The following is an 18436-nucleotide window of genomic DNA, read 5'->3' on the forward strand; positions in this document are numbered from 1 at the left end:
GGGGTAGATCATCCTCTCCGACTCCGGGGTAGATCATCCTCTCCGACTCCGGGGTAGATCATCCTCTCCGACTCCGGGGTAGATCATCCTCTCCGACTCCGGGGTAGATCATCCTCTCCGACTCCGGGGTAGAACATCCGCTCCGACTCCGGGGTAGATCATCATCTCCGACTCCGGGGTAGATCATCATCTCCGACTCCGGGGTATATCATCCTCTCTGACTCCGGGGTATATCATCAGCTCTGACTCCGGGGTATATCATCAGCTCTGACTCTGGGGTATATCATCAGCTCTGACTCTGGGATATATCATCCTCTCTGACTCTGGGATATATCATCCTCTCTGACTCTGGGATATATCATCCTCTCTGACTCTGGGTTATATCATCAACTCTGACTCTGGGTTATATCATCAACTCTGACTCTGGGATATATCATCAGCTCTGACTCTGGGGTATATCATCCTCTCTGACTCTGGGGTATATCCTCCTCTCTGACTCTGGGGTATATCCTCCTCTCTGACTCTGGGGTATATCCTCCTCTCTGACTCTGGGGTATATCCTCCTCTCTGACTCTGGGGTATATCCTCCTCTCTGACTCTGGGGTATATCATCAGCTCTGACTCTGGGGTATATCATCAGCTCTGACTCTGGGTTATATCATCCTCTCTGACTCTGGGGTATATCCTCCTCTCTGACTCTGGGGTATATCCTCCTCTCTGACTCTGGGGTATATCATCCTCTCTGACTCTGGGGTATATCATCCTCTCTGACTCTGGGGTATATCATCCTCTCTGACTCTGGGGTATATCATCAGCTCTGACTCTGGGGTATATCATCAGCTCTGACTCTGGGTTATATCATCAGCTCTGACTCTGGGGTATATCATCCTCTCTGACTCTGGGGTATATCATCTCTGACTCTGGGGTATATCATCTCTGACTCTGGGGTATATCATCTCTGACACTGGGGTATATCATCTCTGACTGGAATATATCATCAGCACAACTGCATACTCAAACAAAAATGATCATAATTGGGGAAAAATATGAATAAAAAAAGTTTCAGAAAGAGGAGAGAAGACAGGAATAAACCATTGTGCTCGTATAGAAGGCGTAGTCATGCTGAAGCCAAACGTGGTGGGAATGAAAACTAGCCTACACTGAGAGAATATAATACAGTCTAGTACAAGGCTTGTTCTACAGTAGGACAATAGGAACCAGGTCCCTGATGATGAATGGTTGTAGGCTCCGTTAAAGAAAAATAACTATAATGCTTCTAAAAACAGCTTGACGAACAATCACCAGATTCCAAGTCAGATAATAGACATAAAACATGTCCTGTCCCAAGCACTCAACGTTTAGTAGAGGCTGAGAAGGCAGCAAGGATTTAGTTTGCTGGTGAAAATACTTCTACATATAAGCCTAGCTAGCTACACTGCTCAACAAAAAACTATTCTCACTATTGGGCTTGGTAAAAGACCTGAGGAAATGTATGCTAATAATAGACCCATAGAACCACTATGCAATACAACATATAGCAGGCCAGGTTTGTACAGCACAGAAGCTTTTCAAGAAAAGGATACATTATTTCCTTGATATGAAATAGCATGGTCTGGTAAACAAAACTAGTATTGTCCTATAAGCAATTCCTATGCCTCCTGTCAACTACTCTGTCCGACACATAACAAGAAAGACATTACAGACAAAATCTTTACAATTTACATACATTTAAAACATTAACATGTAGTGTAGTGGAAAAAAAAGTCTGAATAATTGTCCTATTGCATGGCTGAAAATACAAGTGAGTGGTGTGAAACTATAATAAGCCATTTCCATGCTTCCTGTCCACTACTCTGTTGAGTGGTCTGAAACTACAATCTAGCCTATAGTCATGAATCTTGTCCTTGAGGCAAGGCGATTTCCACTAGATGGGCCAGCTGCAAAAAAAAGAAAGAAAAAAAAAAGAAATCTTTATCTTGTCCAGGTCGCAGTTGTAAATGACAACTAGTTCTCAACTAGCCTACCTGGTTAAATAAAGGTGAAATAAAGAAAATAAAGAAATAAAAAATATTTTCTATTTGAGATTCTTCAAATAGCCACCCTTTGCCTTGAATATATGCTTTGTGGTCTTAATTTAAGGTTAGGGTTAGGAATTAGGTTCAGCAGTGTGGTTAAGGTTACGGTTAAGATTAGGGTTAAGATTAGGGTTAAACATTAAGGTTAAGATTAGGGTTGAGGACTTTGTGGCTGTGCCAGCTAGTGACCACTCAGCAGGGCAGCCTCCAGATTCACAATGAGAAAAAGGTTAAACATGCAATACGTCTTGTCAACAGCAACCTTTAAGCACCGTAGCTTATTGATATCAAATGTGTGATTCGTCCTGTTTCTTTTTGTAATATCCCTTGTTGTATGGTGTGTTTCCATGTGATTTCATTTCCACATCCATACTGCCTGCTTTGAAAGGTACAGACTGCGATTCAACTTCTTGTCGTTTGTAAACAACAGAGTAATAAAACCATATATTTTGGGTCATAATAAAGACAGACAGTGGTGCTAAACTCATTATATTCTTCAGGAATCAATGGGTATACATCAATCATTGAAATGACCATTAAACAGCTTCCCAAATCCCAGACTGCCCGCTTTAGGTCCAGCTCTCCCTTCTCTGAGACTCTCCCGTCAGCCCACTCTGACTGGGAGGCTGGATGAGAAACAAGGCTGAATTTCTGCTGGCCCTGACAGGACCCAATCCCTCATCTGCTGGGATTTATGGAAAAAAATCAAAGTTGTTCAGTTCCTACATCTCATCTCATACACACACACACACACACACACACACACACACACACACACACACACACACACACACACACACACACACACACACACACACACACACACACACACACACACACACACACACACACACACACACACACACACACACACATACACACCATTTCATGTCAGTGTTTGTGCTTTGAAGGATCTAACAGAGACATCCATCCATCACCTGAGCCATTGCCACAGCAGCCAGACAGGGTCTGTTTATGGGATGTATGGCCACATTTGGATGGTAGCAGAGTAAAAGAGGGGACGAGACAGAGAGAGAGAAAGAGACAGAGAGTTTGAGTTTTAAAGAACCTTTATTGGGTCTGGGAACCCATAGCACAATAAATGCTCAAACAACAATGCAGATCTCATGGGGTGTCCAGGCTAACCAAGATAGTAAGGATTTCATGGTTTCCTTTTGTCATCAGTGCTTCAAGATCTGCCAACTGCTCACGTGGACAAGAGAATGCTATACATCCAAAGGCTGTCCCATGATCTACTGTCCCAACAATGTTGTGAAGCTCTAGTTTACACTGAGTGTCTGTGAATCCCATCAGCACAGTCTTCTTCTCCTCATTTCTCTCTTTCACCTTCATCCCCAGAAGGGAGGAGCAGCAGTGTATTGATTTCTGCAGGTCAGTCCCTGCCAGACTCAACTTCTGCACGGGATCATTGGGAGGCTGTTCTTTGTCCACCAGGTAGAAGTGATAACCTCCTGGGGCCTCAGCCAGATAGAGGGCCTTTCCAACCTCAGTGAGGGGCCAACCAAGCTGCTTAGCATTGCTGACAGCCTGGCTAGACTGTAGAGTCAGACACAGGAAGTCCTACTCCATAATTGTAGATCAGTTCAGCCACAAAGCGACCTTCCTCTGGCCCAAAGCCGATCATTGTCTTGCTCCATTTTCCATCATAAGGGCCATTACAAGTTGCTTTACATCCCTCTTTAAACTCTTTGAAATGTTCATGCCGAGCACATCTCGGTAAAAGGTTTTGCTTCTGTCAGCCACTTTGAAAACTAACTGCAAGGCTCGCCTCAAAGCCATGATAACCCAAGTATATATCACACTCAGTTTGTCTACGTTGATTGAGGATCCTTGAAATTGATTGCCATATAGAAAAGATACAGGAAAAGCAGAAGAAACCACAGAAAAACCAGACAAAGAGAAAAAAACACCCTATAAGGCATGAAAATCATTATTGTTTTAATTTTCTCTTAACCTTACCCCGTTTCCCACTACCTTTTGTTGCAGTGACAGCAGTAACAAATTTCCTCAAGCTGAAACGCTTCTTCACACTCAACTGGTCTAATCCCACCCTCTTCTGTAACACCACAGCTGACCTCACAAACTTATCAACATAAAAAACATCTGCCAATTTCACAGATTTCACAAAAGCCTGATCCAGGAACCCATTTACCTCCTCTAGATTGTAAATTGCATCGTCACCAGATGCTATCATATCAACAGAGACGTCCATATCCTTCTCCTGATCCTCCTCAACTGAGGCCACAGACCCCTGACTCCCCTCAGCCACATCCCTCTGAACACTCCCACATGCACCCATCACTCATACCGGGCATCTCCTCCACTACCTGGGAGACTAGCCCCACCTGAACCTCCTCCTGTACCCCATCAATCATGCTGCACATCTCCTCACCAGTCTGGGGAAGTGGCTCCCCAGATCTAACCTTACCTCCTACAAGAATATTTTTCTGCTACACATCAGACGCTCTCCCTACATCAGTGGGCCCAGGCGTTACGAGGACCACCTCTCCCTACATCCGTGGGCCCAGGCGTTACGAGGACCACCTCTCCCTACATCAGTGGGCCCAGGCGTTACGAGGACCACCTCTCCCTACATCCGTGGGCCCAGGCGTTACGAGGACCACCTCTCCCTACATCAGTGGTCCCAGGCGTTACGAGAACCACCTCTCCCTACATCAGTGGGCCCAGGCGTTACGAGGACCACCTCTCCCTACATCAGTGGGTCCAGGCGTTACGAGGACCACCTCTCCCTACATCAGTGGGCCCAGGCGTTACGAGGACCACCTCTCCCTACATCAGTGGACCCAGGCGTTACGAGGCCCACCTCTCCCTACATCAGTGGGCCCAGGCGTTACGAGGACCACCTCTCCCTACATCAGTGGGCCCAGGCGTTACGAGGACCACCTCTCCCTACATCAGTGGGCCCAGGCGCTGTCGGCCCACCTCTCCCCTACATCAGTGGGGCCAGGCGTTACGAGGCCCACCTCTCCCTACATCAGTGGGCCCAGGCGTTACGAGGACCACCTCTCCCTACATCCGTGGGCCCAGGCGTTACGAGGACCACCTCTCCCTACATCAGTGGGCCCAGGCGTTACGAGGACCACCTCTCCCTACATCAGTGGACCCAGGCGTTACGAGGACCACCTCTCCCTACATCAGTGGGCCCAGGCGCTGTCGGCCCAACTCTCTCTACATCAGTGGGCCCAGGCGTTACGAGGACCACCTCTCCCTACATCAGTGGGCCCAGGCGTTACGAGGACCACATCTCCCTACATCAGTGGGCCCAGGCGTTACGAGGCCCACCTCTCCCTACATCAGTGGTCCCAGGCGTTACGAGGACCACCTCTCCCTACATCAGTGGGCCCAGGCGTTACGAGGACCACCTCTCCCTACATCAGTGGGCCCAGGCGTTACGAGGACCACCTCTCCCTACATCAGTGGGCCCAGGCGTTACAGGACCACCTCTCCCTACATCAGTGGGCCCAGGCGTTACGAGGACCACCTCTCCCTACATCAGTGGTCCCAGGCGTTACGAGAACCACCTCTCCCTACATCAGTGGGCCCAGGCGTTACGAGGACCACCTCTCCCTACATCAGTGGGTCCAGGCGTTACGAGGACCACCTCTCCCTACATCAGTGGGCCCAGGCGTTACGAGGACCACCTCTCCCTACATCAGTGGACCCAGGCGTTACGAGGCCCACCTCTCCCTACATCAGTGGGCCCAGGCGTTACGAGGACCACCTCTCCCTACATCAGTGGGCCCAGGCGCTGTCGGCCCAGCTCTCTCTACATCAGTGGGCCCAGGCGTTACGAGGACCTCCTCTCCCTACATCAGTGGGCCCAGGCGCTGTCGGCCCACCTCTCTCTACATCAGTGGGCCCAGGCGTTACGAGGCCCACCTCTCCCTACATCAGTGGGCCCAGGCGTTACGAGGACCACCTCTCCCTACATCAGTGGGCCCAGGCGCTGTCGGCCCACCTCTCCCTACATCAGTGGGGCCAGGCGTTACGAGGCCCACCTCTCCCTACATCAGTGGGCCCAGGCGTTACGAGGACCACCTCTCCCTACATCCGTGGGCCCAGGCGTTACGAGGACCACCTCTCCCTACATCAGTGGTCCCAGGCGTTACGAGAACCACCTCTCCCTACATCAGTGGGCCCAGGCGTTACGAGGACCACCTCTCCCTACATCAGTGGGTCCAGGCGTTACGAGGACCACCTCTCCCTACATCAGTGGGCCCAGGCGTTACGAGGACCACCTCTCCCTACATCAGTGGACCCAGGCGTTACGAGGCCCACCTCTCCCTACATCAGTGGGCCCAGGCGTTACGAGGACCACCTCTCCCTACATCAGTGGGCCCAGGCGCTGTCGGCCCAGCTCTCTCTACATCAGTGGGCCCAGGCGTTACGAGGACCTCCTCTCCCTACATCAGTGGGCCCAGGCGCTGTCGGCCCACCTCTCTCTACATCAGTGGGCCCAGGCGTTACGAGGCCCACCTCTCCCTACATCAGTGGGCCCAGGCGTTACGAGGACCACCTCTCCCTACATCAGTGGGCCCAGGCGCTGTCGGCCCACCTCTCCCTACATCAGTGGGGCCAGGCGTTACGAGGCCCACCTCTCCCTACATCAGTGGGCCCAGGCGTTACGAGGACCACCTCTCCCTACATCCGTGGGCCCAGGCGTTACGAGGACCACCTCTCCCTACATCAGTGGGCCCAGGCGTTACGAGGACCACCTCTCCCTACATCAGTGGACCCAGGCGTTACGAGGACCACCTCTCCCTACATCAGTGGGCCCAGGCGCTGTCGGCCCACCTCTCCCTACATCAGTGGGCCCAGGCGTTACGAGGACCACCTCTCCCTACATCAGTGGGCCCAGGCGTTACGAGGCCCACCTCTCCCTACATCAGTGGTCCCAGGCGTTACGAGGACCACCTCTCCCTACATCAGTGGGCCCAGGCGTTACAAGGACCACCTCTCCCTACATCAGTGGGCCCAGGCGTTACGAGGACCACCTCTCCCTACATCAGTGGGCCCAGGAGTTACAGGACCACCTCTCCCTACATCAGTGGGCCCAGGCGTTACGAGGACCACCTCTCCCTACATCAGTGGTCCCAGGCGTTACGAGGACCACCTCTCCCTACATCAGTGGGCCCAGGCGTTACGAGGACCACCTCTCTCTACATCAGTGGGCCCAGGCGTTACGAGGACCACCTCTCTCTACATCAGTGGGCCCAGGCGTTACGAGGACCACCTGCGCCCCTCCCTCCGCCTTCTCCCTTTTCAGGCAAGCATGTCATTTATGACCAACATCCCCACACTCAAAACACCGTTGACTACCTGTACTAGCATAAGCCATATATAGTCTGTTGTCATACTTGACTTTAAACGATACCGCCAAAGTATGCTCACGTGAGTCCAAAAACATAAAAAACTGTCGCCGAAACGACATAACCTGTTTCAACGCGGGGTGTTTGAAACGACATAACCTGTTTCAACGCGGGGTGTTTGAAACGACATAACCTGTTTCAGCGCCGGGTGTTTGAAACGACATAACCTGTTTCAACGCCGGGTGTTTGAAACGACATAACCTGTTTCAATGCGGGGTGTTTGAAACGACATAACCTGTTTCAACGCGGGGTGTTTGAAACGACATAACCTGTTTCAACGCCGTGTGTTTGAAACGACATAACCTGTTTCAACGTCGGGTGTTTGAAACGACATAACCTGTTTCAACGCCGGGTGTTTGAAACGACATAACCTGTTTCAACGCCGGGTGTTTGAAACGACATAACCTGTTTCAACGCCGGGTGTTTGAAACGACATAACCTGTTTCAACGCCGGGTGTTTGAAACGACATAACCTGTTTCAACGCCGGGTGTTTGAAACGACATAACCTGTTTCAACGCCGGGTGTTTGAAACACAACAGGACAATCATAATTGAACTCGTAAACTTCCCAAACCGCAATAACTCACACTCCAATAGCTCATTGGGAATAAACGGCGATACATTCTAAATCGTTACCCTTGTTGACGGAGAAAAAAGTGGCGTAACTTGAATAAACATACCTTTAAGAAGTACACCATGCTCAACCATCCAATCAACAAGACTCTCTTCTTTAAGAAAAACCACCACAGCTTTATTCATCCGCAACGCATAAGCAACATTTTCATATCCTACCTTCTCTCCTACGGCGACCAGAAACTCCTCCACAGTGACAGTAGCTTCAGTAGCACACCTGAAGCCGTGCCCAAGTGACAGGGACCAGAAACTCCTCCACAGTGACAGTAGCTTCAGTAGCACACCTGAAGCCGTGCCCAAGTGACAGGGACGGGGTCCCCATGTGGGTTGCTATCCCCACCAAAGCCAGGGCAATTCCAACAAGAAATGCAATATACCTAGTTCTATCACAAAAACATTTAATAATGATAACCTTAATCATGCCTTGAAAAAGGAAAACCACACAGAAAAGGAAAGCAAGAAAGAAGGCAATCTAACTCCACATCAAACACTCAGACCCCCCCCAAAAAACTCACAGCATGCACAGAGAGAGAGACAGAGAAAAAGAGAGAAGAGAAAGAGAGAGACACAGAGACACAAAAAGAGAGACGGAGAGAGACAGAGACAGAGACCGAGAGCGAGAGAGACAGACAAAGAAAGAGAGCAAGAGACAGAGAAAGAGTCAGCGAGAGAGAGATACAGAAAGAGAGACAGAGCCAGACAAAGAGAGAGAGAGAGACAAAGAGAGACAGAGAGAGACAAACAGAGACAGAGAAAGAGAGAGACCGAGAAAGAAAGAGAGAGATAGAGAGAGACAGAGAAAGAGAGACAGAAAGACAGAGACAGAGAGAGGCCGAAAAAGAGAGAAAGAGAGAGAAAGAGAGAGACAGCGAGAGAGACAGAAAGAGAGAGAGAGACAGAGAAGAGAGAGAGAGACAGAAAGAGTGAGACAGAGAGAGAGACAGGGAAAGAGAGAGAAAGACAGAGACAGTGAGAGAGAGGCCGAAAAAGAGAGAAAGAGAGAGAAAGAGAGAGAGAGACAGAAAGAGAGAGAGAGAGAGACAGACAGACAAAGAGAGACAGAGAAGAGAGAGACCGAGAAAGGGAGAGACATACAGAGACAGAAAGATACAGACAAAGAGAGTGACAGAGAAAGAGAGCGACAGAGAGAGAGACAGAGAAAGAAACAGACAGAGAAAGACAGAAAGAGCAAGAGAGAGAGAAAGTAAGACAGAGAGAGAGAGAGAGAAAGAGAGAGAAAGTAAGACAGAGAGAGAGAGAGAGAGAAAGAAAGAGACAAAGAGAGAGACGGAGAGACAGAGAAAGAAAGAGACAGAGAGAGACAGAGAGAGAGAAAGAGAGAGAGAGAAAGACAGAGAAAGAGAGCGAGACAATCAGAGAAAGAGAGAGAAAGACAGAGAACAAGAGAAAGAGAGAGAGACAGTGACAGAGAAAGAGAGAGTGAGAGGCAGAGACAGAGAAAGAGACAATAGTAGGCAGACAGCTTCCTTTGATCATGTCGGAGATGAAAGCTGATCTGGTGATTTAACTGATCAATAAGTAATTATGATCAATAAGTAATCACTACGTGCAGCACACTGCATAATGCAGTAAGGTACACCTGGAGGTTTCAATGGGAAGGTGAGAGGTCAGAGGTTACAGGTAAAGATTATTTTCAATACTTCAACACACAAAGGCATGTGGTGTTGGGTTGTCTTGGAGCCCTGGGAGTTTACAGCGAAAGCTGTGCTTTAATCTGAGCCAAGGTTCTCTATCCTCTGTCTACTCTGTCCTTGTGCTACGGCCATATGGCAGAACAGAAGACACAGGAAGTATTGAAAAGGAAAGGTGAACTGTGAAGTAGTAAAGCAACTTTTGACAGGTTGGTTGATGACTATGCTTGTAGCGTGTCTCTCTGACCAATCCCTTGTGTCCCTGGAAACCAAAGAGGACCAAAGTGAAAGCTGTGCTCCGCTCTCATCTAAGCCAAGGCTCTCTCTCCTACAATGGTTGTCCTTGTGATCTGGCCAGATGGCAGGAGATACAGCAGGATTCAGAAGTGATGGCATTGTCAACTACAGAACAGTTACTTGGTACACGTTGGTTGGTGGTAATGCTTGTAGTATCTTTGAAGACTAGCATCCCTTTGTGTCCCCAGAAAACCAAAGAGGGACAAAGCTCTGAGTTCCATTTTCCTCTGCAACCATCAATTCATTTATTCAATATCCATGCACCCGGGGCAGACGAGGAATGTGACTTTAATTCCTGAGTAGCTGAGCCAGTTTAGGACCAGACAGATGAGTTAGGCAGAGTTAGGCCAGTTTCGGTCATTTCTCCACCCAACACAGGAAATACTCGCAGATGCTCGTATTGTCATAAACATTGTGTTAGACCAGCAACAGAAGGTAAATATTACATCTAGATTTGGCTAGATTAACCCCTGATTCCTTGTGCTACAAAAGGTAGGCTAACTACTGTGGGTTTCAGAGAGAGATAAGGTTGAGAGAAGGAGACAAGAGAGAGAGATGGGAGAGAGGTGGGAGAGAGGTAGGAGAGAGATGGGACAGACATGGGCCAATAAAGTAATGAAGTGTCATAATTTGCCAGCACAGATGGCAGACTTGGCGCCTTGCTGATTTTCATTGTTCTTGCAGAAAGACTGCTATAGAGAGACTGTCAGTTCTTTGAACACAGCAGCAGCGAGGAAGGAGAGTTGTTCTCTCAACCTGTCAGCCCTACCACATTATCAATGTATGCCTTCTGACAGAAACGTGCTGATAAGGCAAAATAACACGCTGTGGAAAATAATTGGATATGAACATCCACAACACAAACAGCTCACTTTTCTTCATCTAAATTGCTCATATTTGACAAGTAGACATTCTCTCTCGATGTCTCTCTGTCTGTCTCTCTGTCTGTCTCTGTCTCTCTCTCTCGCTCTCTCTGTATCTCTCTCTCTGTCTCTCTGTCTGTCTCTCTGTCTGTCTCTGTCTCTCTCTCTCGCTCTCTCTGTATCTCTCTCTCTGTCTCTCGCTCTGTCTCTCTCTCTGTCTCTGTCTCTCTCTCTGTCTCTCTCTCTGTCTCTGCTCTCTCTCTCTGTCTCTCTCTCTGTCTCTCTCCCTGTCTCTGTCTCTCTAAGAGACAGCAAATGTTGTTTTCATCATTTTGTTCAAATGCCTCCTCACTTGCTCCTGTCTGCATGTATCCTCTAGCAAGCCTCCCAGAGGAGGATTTAGTTTACAGTAACACAGAGATGTGAACAACCATTCAGGGGATGTCTTTAATAAAAATACATTTATGCAGTCAAATGGGATATAAACACAGTGAACAGTGATCAAATATTTTCCTGTATTTCTGTTTCATGACAAACCATGGCGTAGTTGTGTTCCATCCCTGGGATAATACTATCTATATTCTCAAATCTTTAGTAGGCCTATCATATACGCTTGTATGCCAATGGTGTGATCCACACTTGAATGGGTGAGTGATATTGTCAGACCAGTGATGTTGATCGTGACTGATGGACTGTGATAGACTGTGGAGCTTTCTCCCAGTCAGACCAGTGATGTTGATTGTGACTGATGGACTGTGATAGACTGTGGAGCTTTCTCCCAGTCAGACCAGTGATGTTGATCGTGACTGATGGACTGTGATAGACTGTGGAGCTTTCTCCCAGTCAGACCAGTGATGTTGATCGTGACTGATGGACTGTGATAGACTGTGGAGCTTTCTCCCAGTCAGACCAGTGATGTTGATTGTGACTGATGGACTGTGATAGACTGTGGAGCTTTCTCCCAGTCAGACCAGCGATGTTGATCGTGACTGATGGACTGTGATAGTCTGTGGAGCTTTGTCCTCAACCAACAATTTGGCACCTCAGAATCACGGTGCATTTTGTGGCCAAATGACCATTTCCACTGAGCCGACAACGCATCGAAGTGACACAAATTTGAAGCGAGGTCTTCCTGGAAGCAGGCAGACACGGGCTGAATTTGAAATGGCACCCTATTCCCTAGACTGTATGTAGTGCACTACCTAGGCCCTACACAGGCACTACATACAGTGTAGGAAATAGGGTGTGTGTGTGTTTCCTGCTCATTAAACACAGAAGGGTCATCTTCCCCCCAACTCCTCGCAGGAGGGCTTTGCTGGAGATGGACGGACACACACACACACACACACACACACACACACACACACACACACACACACACACACACACACTTCACGGTGAGGAGATGGATACATTTACAGCAGCCTGAGGGCTGTGAAGTATAAACAACATAACTCATAGCCCCTCCATTACAAGCCACAGTGATAGGCTTCTGTTTGATTATATCATTAGGATAAAACTCTAATGGCTCTATCGTTTCAAAATACTGATGACAATCATGGAAAGCATGATCTCGTTTAAAGCACGCTGCTGCCCTGATTAATACAGTGTAACCTCACAGAGACACACAATTTGATCACCCTGTAGCAGGATAACTTTCCTGCAATGTAGAATATTTGAGTTTTAAAAAGGCTTCTGAAGTTTGTCATTTCCACTTTGAAATGTAAGACATGATGTATCAACCCCTACAGAAATGTCCCCTAATAATCATCATCTACATAACAATTCACTTTTCCTGTTTGTGCAGGATTATTTTCCTGCTTTAGCAAACTAGCTCAAATGAAGATCTTACATGATGTCTGGGATCGGGTCACACAGAAGACTGGAGCTGGGAAGTGTTCTCCTTCTAATGAAAAGCTAGGCAGAGACACAGGTGGACAGGCTGTTGGGATAGGACTTGGGGGGAGTAGCACGCACGCACGCACGCACACACGCACACACACACACACACACAGTGTCTGGCTGAGAGTTCAGCTGTGTGATAGTCCATCCATCACAGTTACTCTGAACATCACCATCTTCCCCTGATGTGTACTGGACCTGTCAGCATGATGGAGCAGCCTACACCGCGCCACAAAACACGACAGGACAAACAGGGAGGAAAAGTCGATCAAACTTCATTTGGTTCTATTAATAACTCGCAACAGATGGAAATCTAGCCGATACCTGCTGGAGAAACTTTGGTAAGAAGTTATGACAAAGAACAAACAAGCCCTGTCTTTTAGGCTGTTCTGATGTTGTAGTGGTTTGGAAGGGATGTGAAGGTCGTGTTGTAGTGGTTTGGAAGGGATGTGAAGGACGTGTTGTAGTGGTTTGGAAGGGATGTGAAGGTTGTGTTGTAGTGGTTTGGAAGGGATGTGAAGGACGTGTTGTAGTGGTTTGGAAGGGATGTGAAGGACGTGTTGTAGTGGTTTGGAAGGGATGTGAAGGTCGTGTTGTAGTGGTTTGGAAGGGATGTGAAGGACGTGTTGTAGTGGTTTGGAAGGGATGTGAAGGATGTGTTGTAGTGGTTTGGAAGGGATGTGAAGGTCGTGTTGTAGTGGTTTGGAAGGGATGTGAAGGTCGTGCTGTAGTGATTTCTACTGAGGATGTGTGACTCATTTGAATGACTGTTTCAAGTAGCTATGTAATTAATTGACGATTTATTTCTGATGGGTACAGTACTCATACTGCAGGTGAACATAATGGCAAGTAAATAGACATCTCCTAACTTCACATCCCACATTATCTATAGGATGGAGTCCTTGAGCTGCACTGAACGATATAATTGATCAATTAAATGTATTTAATGCCTGACATGGTTATCGTTCACAATCGCATCCAATAAAAAAACGAATAGAAAAAAACAACAACTAGGCCTATTCAATCTGGTACAGTATGCAATACAATGGCCACCCACTGGAACTAATCAACCTTTCTATGATTGAAAAGAAAGCATAGAAGGCATGCCCAGTAGAACAGATGGGTTCTAGGGGCACAGTACACTGGCTGACTGATGCTGATTCTGTGAACATGGGCACAGCATATCCTTTTGTGCATTTTCTGTTTTAATCCTGTTTGTTTGGGTTACAGAGAACACAGATTTGTACTGGGTCTTAGACTAGCTCTCAACTGCAGCTGGGTAAAATGAAGAACTACTAAAGTAGAAAATCACTTTAAGTTCCTCTCCTCCTATGAAAGATGGTGATGAAAAATATATTAATTTAAACTCTTGTAGACTGATAACGACAACTGACTCCATGCTGGGAAATTGTCAAAAGCAGAATTTTATAGGATGTAAAACACTTAACATTCACATAGGCTATTCAGAGAGGAAACTATTGGGATAGGGATGAAATGCAACCTAGTTATTTTACCAGACATCAGATACACGCAATTAAAATAACCATACCAAGCTCATACCAACTGGCATGCAATACAATAGTTTCAACGTGGGATGAAAAGCCCAAAAGCAGCACAATGCCCTAATATAGCCTGATCACCAGATATACTGTAATAACTTCACATTCTGGCAATGCCTCTGTAAATTATAGCAACATATTGTTTCAAATATACAGCAGTGATACTTTGGTGAATCAGATTGCAGCTATTTCCAGTCCTTGACCAAAAATTGGGTTTGTTTGTTTCCAGAAAGAGAATTACCATAAATGAGTTGCTTTGTAGTGTCCACAAATGACATTAAAAAAGAGAGAGGCATAAAAACAGTTTTCTCAAAGAGAAGATGAAGGCAGAGTTTATATCTGTATTCTGTTTCATGTTTCCTAAAATGTACTGACAGACCTCAATTACCTCGACACTGGTGCTCCCGCACATTGACTCTGTACCGGTACCCCCTGTATATAGCCTCCACATTGACTCTGTACCAGTACCCCCTGTATATAGCCTCCACATTGACTCTGTACCGGTACCCCCTATATATCGCCTCCACATTGACTCTGTACCGGTACCCCCTGTATATAGCCTCCACATTGACTCTGTACCGGTACCCCCTGTATATAGCCTCTACATTGACTCAGTACCGGTACCCCCTGTATATAGCCTCCACATTGACTCTGTACCGGTACCCCCTGTATATAGCCTCTACATTGACTCAGTACCGGTACCCCCTGTATATAGCCTCCACATTGACTCTGTACCGGTACCCCCTGTATATAGCCTCCACATTGACTCTGTACTGGTACCCCCTGTATATAGCCTCCACATTGACTCTGTACCGGTACCCCCTGTATATAGCCTCCACATTGACTCTGTACCGGTACCCCCTGTATATAGCCTCCACATTGACTCTGTACCGGTACCCCCTGTATATAGCCTCCACATTGACTCAGTACCGGTACCCCCTGTATATAGCCTCCACATTGACTCTGTACCGGTACCCCCTGTATATCGCCCCACTATTGTTATTTACTGCTGCTCTTTAATTATTTGTTATTTTTATCTCTTGCCTTTTTTTTAAGGTATTTTCTTAAAACTGCATTGTTGGTTAAGGGCTTGTAAGTAAGCATGTCACTGTATTCGTCGCATGTGACAAATAAAATTTTACTTGATGCTTTCTTTACACATGGGACTAGGAGTTAGGTGAGTTAGGCCTACATTTCTTTCCACTGAAGTTGGATATTGACAGGCACAATTAGGCCTAGATCTGATTAATGTAATGTGTTGGGAGGAAAGTGTGGAAAGTGGAAGGCATTAGCGTGAAAGACAGATGTATGAATGTCTTCATCTTAACAGCAGATCTTGGTTCAAATACTATTTGATTATTTAAAATACTTCACCTGCTTGAATGCGCTATCCTGGCACAATTGAACTAATAGAATAGTTGGAAAAGTGCAAACCCCATCTGGCACTCCAGGCAGACTAAAGCCAACGATAAAAGTTTCTAAAGATATGGAATAGTTTCTGATTTGAAATAGTATTTGAACCCAACAATAGCCTGTATCAGAAGATCTGGAATAATTATGAGGCAGTTAGTTGATCATGATTTCAGTCATTTACATACAGTTCTGTTTGTCCCAAATAAAACCCTATTCTCTACATAGTGCACTACTTTTGACTGGCGCCCATAGGGCTCTGGTCAAATGTAGTGCACTATATAGGGAATAGGATGCCATTTGGGATTCAAGCCTGTGTCTTGAAGAAATGAAATATCTCATTATCCCCACCAGACAGATAGCAATCGCCTCATATAATTTTATTTTAGCGCAGTCTCGTCTTATGCGAATTGGCATACAAGGTTGTACTGCAGAATAATTGGTTGAATTAAATGTAGCATTTACTCTGAAGTAATGTCCAATGACCTTACATTTTAGCCTGTCTAAGTGTAACCGATGTGAAATGGCTAGTTAGTTAGCGGTGGTGCGCGCTAATAGCGTTTCAATCGGTGACGTCACTCGCTCTGAGACTTGAAGTAGAGTTTCCCCTTGCGTTGCAAGAGCCGCGGCTTTTGTGGCGCGATGGGTAACGATGCTTCGTGGGTGTCAGTTGTTGATGTGTGCAAGGGTCCCTGGTTCGAGCGAAGAGCGAAGAGAGGGACGGAACCTACACTGTTACATAAGCACGGCAAATCACAGATAGAGCCTAGGTCTTGGGATATGGCTTCACTACCACCTACTGTTTCTATGTTGTTGCATGTTAAATGATGATCAAAACCTTCTGTTGGCCAATATGCCCCTCTGCAGGTCGTTAGGCTGTACTGCATCATGAGATATACTGCATCATCAGACACGATCATGAGGCGAATGACTTGACTATTTCTGAACGACGGATGCACGCCCTCTCAGAGCAAATACAAACTGCTGTTACAGTGGTTTCTGAGTGGACATTAAATTTATGTAATCTATATTTCTATAAGAGCATGGTGCAAGGAAACCAAGACATCCACATCAAAGAACGTTGGATATAAATTATATCCCATGTTGATTAATGTTCATTGCAATGGACTCATCAGACACAAACACAAAAAAAGACATGTTTCAATGTTAAAGCCCTTTTCAGTAGTTAGTTTGAATCGAAATTCCGATATATCTGATTGATTAGAGAGCATGATCGTACCTTCAGGAGGTTCTTCACGTAGATAAGGAGGAATCTCCTCGTTGTTGGAGTTGTCTACTGATGTTGAACTGCTACTGGCTTCCTCCACCACCTCATTTTCATCAGGAACCTACATGACAAGTCAGTGTGAGAACTGCATCCACATAGGCCTAACTGAATAAATAATATCATATTGGGCTATTATATCTCATATAGGTAGTTGCATTTCGTAGTTTAAATGAGGACATCATTCATGATAACATAATAATAATCTCATGTAGTATGCCTATGTTGATCAATTGTGCAGGGATCAAATAAATACATTGAGAATAAAGAAAGTAAAAAAAATTTAAAGCTTAAAATGAAAACGTTATGTTTGATCTAGAGAATTGAGAATCATAGAATATAAACTGTGATCATAATCCTATTACATTGACACACTCATAATTGGCCCGACAATAGAGACAGCAGCAATACTGTTACAGTATCATGTCAAAGTGGCTGCTGTGTATCACGTGTCTGTAACACACGAACACAAAGTAATCAGCAACATGTTCTGCAGCAGGTGAGGTCGCTACATACGTAGCAAACAAACAATAACTTGTTTTCACTGAAAGAGCATCACAGTGGGCTGGCTATTAAGGGGGAGGAACTCGAGTGATGTTCACGGTGTTCATTTTCCTGTATGACACCAGCATTGTACACTACCTGAAACGTCTGTCATACAATTGCAATAAAAACACATTTTCTTTTTCTTGAATGCGAAAATGTGAGATTGCTACCAAAGACGTGCATTTCAAAAGCGTAGCTAACGGTACGATTACAACAAAAACAAAATCCCCCCATATACTCACTTTCATCTTTTACTGGAAGCAGAAGACTGATCTCTTTCTGAACACTGTCAATTCCGCCACACAAGTAAAATTGGCTAATAAATGTGGAGCATGAAACACAAAATGTGTTAAAATAAACATATAACGAGGATCAGAGTTTCGTTTAGCTAAAATGTGCAGTGTTTTGCTGTCAAAAATGTAACCGGAAGTGACGCTTGGGATGTTTACGGAATTCTTCTGTAACCTGCTGTAATGGTGATTTTCAGTCGGAAGGGGATAGCATCGAGTCAAATGATTCAATGAGGAGCCGCAGCAGCATATTGGTTCAGCTTTAGGCACTTTTAGGTGACTGACTATAGAAAAGACAAATAAATAAAAATAAATGAGGAATCGTATGAGGTGCAATATAGGTGGTATCTATTTACAGTGAAGGTGATAGAGAAGACTAGATCCAGAGATGTAGGTTATTTACACAATTAAGAAATGGCGAAAATTGATAGTTGTTAAATACTTGAAAAACGAATGTTAACGTAGGCTTACTTGGCCAAATTTTATATAGCAATACTCCTCTCAAGCACAAAA

General features: G+C 46.1%; 1 protein-coding gene and 1 pseudogene across 1 annotated transcript in view; both read right to left on the reverse strand.

Annotated features, from left to right (window-relative positions):
* LOC106561613 (transmembrane protein 263) overlaps nt 1–18086 on the reverse strand; it is a 41917-nt gene extending 23831 nt beyond the window's left edge. The window contains exons 1-2 of the mRNA XM_014125733.2: nt 17876–18086; nt 17043–17151 (exon numbers count right to left, since the gene is read on the reverse strand). Coding sequence (XP_013981208.1) covers nt 17043–17151; nt 17876–17881 — 115 coding nt within the window. The 5' untranslated portion in view covers nt 17882–18086. The remainder of the gene's footprint in view (nt 1–17042; nt 17152–17875) is intronic.
* On the reverse strand, nt 2864–4600 carry LOC106561612 (glyoxalase domain-containing protein 4-like; annotated as a pseudogene).
* Nucleotides 18087–18436: the final 350 nt, after the last annotated feature.

The sequence above is a fragment of the Salmo salar genome, chromosome ssa10 (genome assembly GCF_905237065.1).
Source record: "Salmo salar chromosome ssa10, Ssal_v3.1, whole genome shotgun sequence".
Lineage (NCBI taxonomy): Eukaryota > Metazoa > Chordata > Actinopteri > Salmoniformes > Salmonidae > Salmo > Salmo salar.